The sequence below is a fragment of the Gekko japonicus genome, unplaced genomic scaffold (genome assembly GCF_001447785.1).
Source record: "Gekko japonicus isolate JY-2015 unplaced genomic scaffold, Gekko_japonicus_V1.1 scaffold795, whole genome shotgun sequence".
Taxonomy (NCBI): domain Eukaryota; kingdom Metazoa; phylum Chordata; class Lepidosauria; order Squamata; family Gekkonidae; genus Gekko; species Gekko japonicus.
Genome location: NW_015171527.1, coordinates 57650 through 66929, shown reverse-complemented (window position 1 = coordinate 66929; position 9280 = coordinate 57650). Strand labels below are relative to the sequence as shown.

Below are 9280 nucleotides of genomic sequence, written 5' to 3'. Positions count from 1 at the left end.
TGAAAATGCTTCCCTGGACCACCCGTGTGGTGCCACCTTCCTCTCTTTCTTGAAATCCCGCCTGAAAACCCACCTCTCCCTGACAAGCTTTCAGCTTAATCCCTCAACTCCCAAATCCTCCTCTTCTTTGACCAAAGCACACATAAACTTTCGTCCCTCATGATTCTTGCCTCCCCACTTTCTCCATTGCTTTGATGCCTTCACCTTTTGCCATCCTTCCTGTTGTGGATCTGTGGGGGGGGGCTGTCATAGTGCCTGTCTCTGGAATATTTTTCCCTAACCTTTTACCAGGCACCAAATCTGCTAACTTTTTTGGTACCAGGCCAAATCTTTCTCATTTATCTAAGATTTTGTTAACTGCTAATCTGGGGTTTTTAGGATCATCTATAGTGCAATCCTAAACAGAGTTATACCCCTCTAAATCTGCTAAAGTCAACAGGCTTACAAGGGTTGTCTCTGATTATAACCACACTGTTAAAACTTTTTAGATCCTGTATTAATTGAACCTCCTGTTTCTGGCTTTAATATAGACTGACTTTTAACGCTACTTTTTATCATGATCTTTTAAAGTTCTTTCTGTGTTGCATGTTTTACATTATTAGCCTATTTTATTGTATATTGCAGTTTTTATGTGTTTTATTACACAAATTTACAGAAGTGGTATACAAATATTTTAAATAAATTCTTACATAAATAATTGCATCTGGTGGCTTGATCTCTGTCCTATGATATGAGATGGTAAAAGGCAGCACTTGAACAATTAATTTAAAGTTTCCAAATAATTAAATAATGGTTTAAAGATAAGCTGTTTGCTATGAGAAAAAAATACATAAAAAGAGTGTTCTGCCTAAGTCTAAATACTTGCTTGTCTTTGCTTCTGATGATATCCATATTGAAAAACTCAATATTTTTTTACATGTAATATATGAATTGCTTTCCAGTTTCCCCCCTGAAATATTAACTTTATGGATTTTACCAAAACAAATCGGTCTTATTTTCAATCCACAAGGCTGTCAAAGAAGGTGTCCTTTCAATGCTGTAACAATTTTATTTTACTCCCTCAAGTTGCAGTGAAGAAGTAAGAGGTATGTTCTGACCACTGACGGTCCAAATTTCCCAAGCAGCATTTCCTTGAACTCTTAGCTATTTCAGTTTTCTTAACTTTATGCCTCTGAACAATAAAAAATACTAAAGACACAAATGTGCATTATATAAAAGTATTTCCTGGAGATCCACAGTGCTAAATCAGAAATAATAACTTGTAGGATATGGCATTTCTTTCCCTTAACTCTCTCCATCCCTTCCACAATGCCCCAATTACCTCTCCTTTAGTATTCAGTTCCACTGCTTGCATCCTTTTATAGGAAACACCCTTCAGGATTCTCCCATTCTTGCATTTCCCCCAACTTACAACCCCCCCCCCCCATCTAAACAGAATGCCAATTTCTTTAAAAAGGCACATTTTTAAAAAAGGAAGGTGGTACATGTGAAACAATTATTCAATTATTGTTTTTTTTTTAAGCCATGTTAAAATCATGTAGATTTGAGCCCAACAAGATTTTCAGGGTAAAAGCTTCTGAGAGTCAAAGCTGCCTTCTTCATCAGACCTAGCTCTTCTACTGCAGATCAACACAGCTACCCTCCTGAAACATTAAAATTAGACTGCGTATTACAAGCAAACAGGATTTTCAGAACCCAGACACTGAGGCAGCTCCTACAACTTTAAGACCCTGATCAGTAACTAAACTGACAGGAGCACCATTTAAGAAATGGGTCCACTGGTCTCTTTGTATAGTTCTTCACCAAGTGTAAGTTCTTCACCAAGCATCTGTTTCTATAAAATCCAGATTCCATAATCAGACTCCTTGTGATAATGAAGCAAAGGCAATGTTTTAAAAAATTCCTCAATAATTTAATACATTCTATGGCTACCAGGGGTGATTTCGTAGAAAAAGAGCTAGGGGAACTCATTAGCATAACTCATTAGCATATGCCACACCCCCTGACATCAGGGGCCCGGCGATGGACCTGCAAGGCCAGCGGGAGTGCGAGGAAGCCCCGCCAAGGCCCTCCTTGGCCCCAGGCAGGCAGGGGTGGGGAGAGGTGGGGAGGAAGCAACTTACCCTCCCTCTTCTCCTGCCTCCTCCTGGCTGAATGAGGGCTGGAAGCAGGGCGGCCGGTAGCAGGGGGCGGGGCTTCATCATGTGCCCCGCCCCCGTGCACCTCATCCGGGGGAACTGTGTTCCCCCGCGTTCCCCCCCGAAATGACCTCTGATGGCTACACAGCACATCATATACATGTTGAACAAACTCTGCGCTATCCATTCCCATCCTTTTCCTACCACCCATTTCTATCTCTCTGCAGCCCCCCTCCTCCATGTAAAATACACTACGGGGAAAGTATGCAAAGTAAAAATATTTAATGCATATGTGACATGTCTGTACACCATTTACTTTGTCTGCATAATTTTTTTCACTGCAAAACTGTACATTTCCTGACACTGGAATAGCAGAGAATCAGGGCCCTCGTGGTTCAAAACTGCCCTGTGACATGTATGGCTCAAACTAGCCTGATCTTGTCAGATCTCAGAAGCTAAGCAGAGTTGGCCCTGGTTAGTACTTTGGGAGATCATCAAAGAAGTTCAGGGTTGCTACACAGAGGTAGGCAATAGCAAACCACCCCTGAACATCTCTTGTCTTGGAAATCCTACAGGCACGTCATAAATTGGCTGCGACTTGACGGTACTTTCCACAACTCTACCCCCTGGTTCAAAACCACCTAAAGCAACTCACTACAAGACCATACATAAAAGAACCACAATTGTTCTAGAGAATTTCTGTACCAGAATACGCTACACTCCAAAATGGCAAACTTCACCAAGCAGCAACAGCAAAATGGTCACATGCAGTGACCCGCAGGACATTTCAGATAACACAAAGTGCAACATGTCCGCTTCGCAGATCAAAGCACACCAATGTATGTCAAAACATACAAAACTGAATTAAATTAGTGCAGTGAAAGGTAAGACCATGAGAAGGTAAGACTCTTCCTAAGGGGAAAGGCTGTTGGCCACACCAGCTTGACCCTCAAAAAAATGCTAGTTGCAGACCAGAGATCGACCTAGTCTACTGAATATGATTTATAGATGGCAAAGGTTTGCATACCTTACATGCACAAGCACAAAAACACACAGATCTGTTGGAAAAGATTCTGGAAAAATGCCTTCTCAAACCTAGGTGATAATCAAAATATCAGCTCATTGGACTGAACAAACATTCCATCATCCTCCCTACCATTTAAGCAGTGCTCTAACCAAGGAAAATACTAATGGCAGACAAGTATTCTCAGTCCTCCCAAACCATCTTTAAAGTCACCCCCCAGCCCTCCCTGACAAATACTTACCAATGTTGGAATGCTTCAAGAGACGGCAAATTCGAGCTTCTCGCTCCAACTTCTGATGATCTGGAGACAAAATAAAGAACATCGTATGCCATGTAAATCAGTTAAGTGTGAATTTATTTGATCTAATTCTTGGTTTCTGCTAAAATCACAGAGGGCGAGGCTGTTATTAGTAGGTTTGCCAGCTCTGGGATGGGACATACCTGGAGATTTTGAGGGTGGAGCCTGAGGAGGGTGGAGTTTGGGGAGGGGAGGGACTTCTATGGGGTATAATGCCATAGAGTCCACCTTCCAAAGTGGCCATCAGTTATAATCCCAGGAGATCTCCAGCTGTCACCTGGAGGTTGGCAACCCTAGGTATTAATGAGGTGCAATCTGATTGATATCGCAATCCTAATCAAGTTTACCAAGAATGTAATCTGATTGACTTCAATGAGACTCACTTCCAGGTAAGTAGTGCAGTCCCAGTTATGGCTGAAAGTCCCAACAAATCTTCCAGCATCCCAGGGTAAGAAGGTCATAGATTGTTTCAGAATTCACTCAGCAACTTTAGCTGACATGAATACATGTATGATATAATATTAAAAACGTTGTTTTTGCGAATAATGCATGTGTTAAAACAATATAATAAGAAAAATAACAACAACAAAAATAAGGCCTGCTCATAAAATCCAAAGCTATCGAAAACCATTCATTATTCAATCTGTTTCTATCAAACCAAGCTTGGCGGTCTTTTTAAGAAACTAATGTTCAATATGTTCATTCGGGGGGGGGGAAGATGAATAAGAGGATATGAAAAAAGATTTATAAAATAATTAATGGCGTAAAAGAAACGAGTATTGAAAAATTACTTTCACTTCCTCAAAACACTAGAACTCAAGACCATTTGACTGATGAAATCCAACTGGTAGTAGGTTCCATAAGAAGTTTTTCATCATAATTAATACAGTATTCATGTCATAGGATGTTGTGATGACCATTGCCCTCTGAGGCAGAAACATGGTTTTATCTTTCTACACAGAAATCAAGAAATCTGTCCTTGTAAATAAAAGTAAGAATGCCCTAGTCATCATCTCTGCACACGACCGTTCAAACTATAAGGTCTTGGTATGGGACTGTGTTTTGAACCTTTACATGGCATCCATTGCAAACACCCTAAAAATAAAAACACACACATTGAAACAATAGAGTTACATTCATTTCTGTGCTTTTCTTCATATTCTGCACACTGACTATTTTGCTTCTTTGTAAATAAACATATTTTTGTTTAAACTGAAACTAGTTTCACTATGGGATTCAAGGGACTATGCCACTGATGGAGATCAACTGGCTCATTTAGTTTAAAAAGAGTTTCTTGTTGTACATTGGCAAGTGGATGGCAAAACTATTCCGAGCTATCCTTTGGTTGCCCAGTAATGCATGTAAATCCTGTCATCGGCATATTTAGCAACTCTCCTAAATCACCCGAGTGATTAGCAAAGGGTGCATTTTGATGCACCTCAAAGCCAAGTTCTTCCTTCCACAGGGTGAGAGCAGTTTCCACTAACATTTGCTATGAAGAGGGCAAATGTATGTAGCAGAGATCTGAACGCTGATTCATCCTCTTGCCAGCACTACTAACCCGCTTCAGGTAAGATAGCAATGTATTTATTTTTTACTACTAAGAAACTGAATCTAGTTATTCCACGGAATATACATCCATCCCCATACAAATGAAATTTTAAAAAGATTTTTAACATTTTAAAATAAAAAAAAAACTGCTCAGAAAAAGGGAGATGTGATATAGTGATTTCACTGCCAATCAGGGGTGAGCACAGGCAACTTCTACAGAAACCACACAGAACTAGTGTCTCCTCAACTCAGACCAGGAAAAAAGGATAGTCTCTGAACAAAAAATGTAGAGAATATATTTCCAAAGAGCTCACCACTCAAGACATGATTGTCTGTATGCACCCAAAGATTCGTTGACAGCAAAGTAACTCTTCATACAATCAAAAGACCGAGAGTCTACGCAAGTTTAGATTATTTGTTCAGTTCTCAAGAGCTGAGCTGGCTCTTGATAGCACTCCCACCATACGCAGAAATTGGTTTCCTGTTCTTCACGTTCTTATATGCATTTAGGGACTCCTTTTTATATGCATTTTCTTCCTTTTCAGTGGAGTGAGGGATCACTGTTAGAGGATCCCCACCTGCAGAATTACACTGCAATATACATTTGCACTTCATATTATCTAGACTGTAAGTGTAAATGAAGTATTAAAACAGGATTATTCTGAGTCAAAAGGTGCCTGAGAACAGGAGGACTGTTTCTACAGAAGCACGGAGCGCTGCTATATCATGCAAGCAGTTATCTTTCACAAATCTAGAATGGTTGTATTAAAAATTATTCATCAAACATCAGGCGGACAAGATTATGGTTGGAGGGTTGTTTCGCAATCCAGGGAAAGAACTCCCCATTAAATGAAACAACCTCCCCCCCTCAAACCAGCCCACCTTGACCTCTTGTCTTAGCATGCACCCCCCCCACAACTTCTTTTTTTTCCTGTGCAATCCCCAACACTATTCAAATTCCTGTGAAAATCTCCATAATTACGACCACTATACTTGAGTTAATGTGTGTATTTGCATAATTTATTCCAAGCAGGGTGCTGGAGCTTCCTTGATGCAGAGCACACGCAGGGCCGGGCCGTTTACATTGTGTTTGTGAGCTGCCAATCCTCTGGTCTGAGTCAGAACTCTGGCGAAAACTATCAAAGCCTTGAAGAAAATGGGAAGGCCCACTGACTGTTTGGCAAGTGCTCCCTGGCCCCTTTCTGCAAAGAGCTGGAACGCTGAGCGTGACAAACTTCTGCCTTCAGACTTTTTTTATTCCTTGGTCCCCCCATCTTCATCCCACCTCACAGTCAGGTATTTCAGCTGAGAAAAACGCAGCTGCCTTTCCTGCCTGCGAGTGGTGCGGTGCGTGATATGAACACAGTTCACGGAATCGTACAACTTGCATATGAAACACAAAGGCCTCTGGCACAACAGAAGACAGCCAGCACCAGCCTACACCAACAAACCCATGCAATCTGGACCACCGTTTGCTGCCTTCTGCTCCACAGACAATGAAGTCATCCTTGCACAGTCTCCAAATGAGAAGTAACCAAAGGAACACAAGGGGAATGGTTTAGGGTTCGAGTCCTGTCACACAAACCTGCAAGACTTTGAAATCCAGGTACCCACACTCAAACCAGAGTTAAAACATGCCTAGTCCCTGTATCGTTTTACCAAATCATATTAAAAACATACTTCATGTATAAATGTTTACTTATCTATTACATTTTGTCCTGCCATTCTTCTAAGCTACTGACAGGGTCATACATTGTTCATTCCTGACCCACTCTATCCTTACAATAACCCTGGGAGTAGGGTTGCCATCCCCCAGTTTTGCCATCCCCCTGCTTTGGGGGGCTTGGATCCACTGCCATCCAGATGGCCGGAGGGGGAAGTCCCGCCCCCAAACAGGGATGTCACCAGGCGATGACCCAGATGCAATGATGTCACCCGGAAGTGACATCATTGTGTCAGGGACATCGGGGGGTGATGCTCTAGTTTCTGGGCAAACTCTATGGTTTTGAAGGCAAAAAAAAAGAGTTTTGCCCAAAAACTAGAGTGTCACTCCTCCAACGTGATGACGTAACTTCTGGGTGACATCATTGTGGCATGTGCCAGAAAATCCTGGAGAAAGGGTTGGATGGATCCCCACCGGCAGCTTGGTTGGACCTGGCAGCCCTACCTGGGAAAGGTGTATGTGTAAAGATACAGATATATTAAACATTGGGAGTTCAAATCACTGATCTGGTGTAATGCGTGATCTGACCTTTACAGTATCCTGAAACATCATGCAAACTTGGAGGGAGGAGAAAGTGGTGTATCACTGCTAACAGCCATAACAGAATTTTGTGCATCTCTTTCCCAGGGGAAAAAGCTCTTGATGCTGATAGTACTTGTGAATCTCCTACTAATAGCAGTTGTGATTCCTGCTCATCTGAATGCATCACAAATGAAGCTGCTCTCCAAATGCTCCCAAAAGCAACAAGCTCTTATAAACAAATCCATTTTACAAATTAACGTAATATCATCAAATAACTTTACAATGTCTGCCTTCCTCATTCTCACAGAAATGCTTTGAGGTAGGTCACCGCTGACACCCCATTTTTGTAAATTTGAGGCTGAAATAATCACACTTCCAATCCTATTTTGTATGCAGAATTTGAACACAATTCTGACACCGTGGTCAATGAATATCGATTAGAACACATCACCTACCAGAGCAATATTTTATCTAATGAAAATGAGCTCATATCTAGGAGAACAATGAAAATAACTGCCCCCCATCCCCAAAACGAACCTCTCTAATACAATCAACCATCCAACTCCATTCTGAACAGAATGCAATTACATTCTCTGTGGAACTTCCTCCACTGCAGTGTCATATATAAACCAAAGCATTAAACCAATACTGGAAAGAAATCTTATATTGCTTAATGTTACATTTAAGTCTCTGTGCCTGGAACTGCCCCATGTTTCTATTTCCCTGCTACTGAAGCTAAAGTAGTGAGATAAAGGCCTTAATGCCTAACACAATGGAAGCCCCAAGAATCAAAAAGAAGATCAGACTTGCTCATTTCTTGGCACAACTTTTCAACCCCTAACGGCTTGGATTTGAATGCTATTAGGTTACCCATAAAGAGTCACCAGATGTCCACCTTGTAGAGGGCCATCCGTTCTTCCAGTATATCAGAGTCCCATAGAACATAATGGATGTCTCTGTTTCAAATACCACAGCCCCCAAATGTCTCTGATCTGGCAAACCTACCAATGAAAGGAGGTGCCCTTGCAATTAATACACAGCAGACATTCGTCCACCTGACAGCTGGCTGCAATTAGCAGCCTATGATGAGGATGAAACCCAGGGGGGAACAGATCGCTGGCTGCAAGCCGGAAGGGCACTGACAGAATGACAAGATATAGAATTTCTGCTGCTCAGTCAACACCACTTCTTACGGGGCTGAACATGTGCAACAATGAACAGTATAACAGCAGGGGCAATCTGGGGAAGCCAGGCTATGTGGACATGGATGGTAATGGCTCTGTCAATTTCAGAGAGTTTCTTCAACTTATAAGCATGGAAACAGTCGATGAAAATTTTGCAGAGGCAAGTTGCAGGGGTTTGAAGCCCAGGTTCATATCGCTTCAGCCAGCGTCTATCCCACCAAAGTTCTCCTAAAGCCTGGAACGGCCATTTCATTTGAAGAAACAGCTTGCTTCAAACCAGAAATTACAGCTCACTGCCCTGGACTTTGCAGGCACAACTCACCTCAGCTGAGGCAAGCCACACTCAGTCAGCAGCTGCATCAGCCTGGCCATGATGGGCCCCATACAGGCAGGGCAGGGCAGTGGGCTTGGGTTAGGTAATCCAGTTTGGCAGCCAGGTGGAGCAGGTCACAGAATCCCCACCAAGAGGAGGGAGCAAATCAAGAGGTGGTTGCACCTCAGACTCTTCCTGGTTGGATGAAAAGGTGGAGGCTAGGGGGCCGGCTCTGGGAGAGGATTGGAAGGGTGGCCTGTTGAAGGAGGATCTGCAGCAGGTTAAGGAGGAGGGTGTACCCTTGCTTAGGCAGCGTGTGAGAGCAGAGGGTACAGAAAGGAGAAGGAATGTGGTTCAATCCCCTCCCACCACCACTCTGTGACCTTGGTGGTCTTCCACTGCAGGGAAGGTCATGGCGAAACAAGAGCAACGCAGCCTTGTCAAGGGAGAGCATCACCATGTATTATAACCACACCACTCCTCTAATGGCTCTGGTGCAATCATACAGTCTCAGTAAGCCCATCTGA

At 42.5% G+C, this 9280-nt stretch overlaps 1 protein-coding gene across 1 annotated transcript in view; it reads right to left on the bottom strand.

Annotated features, from left to right (window-relative positions):
• The window catches only part of CAMK2B (calcium/calmodulin-dependent protein kinase II beta), a 133938-nt gene extending 125126 nt beyond the window's left edge, over positions 1-8812 (bottom strand). The window contains exons 1-3 of the mRNA XM_015419500.1: positions 8763-8812; positions 5473-5636; positions 3404-3463 (exon numbers count right to left, since the gene is read on the bottom strand). Coding sequence (XP_015274986.1) covers positions 3404-3463; positions 5473-5636; positions 8763-8812 — 274 coding nt within the window. The remainder of the gene's footprint in view (positions 1-3403; positions 3464-5472; positions 5637-8762) is intronic.
• Positions 8813-9280: the final 468 nt, after the last annotated feature.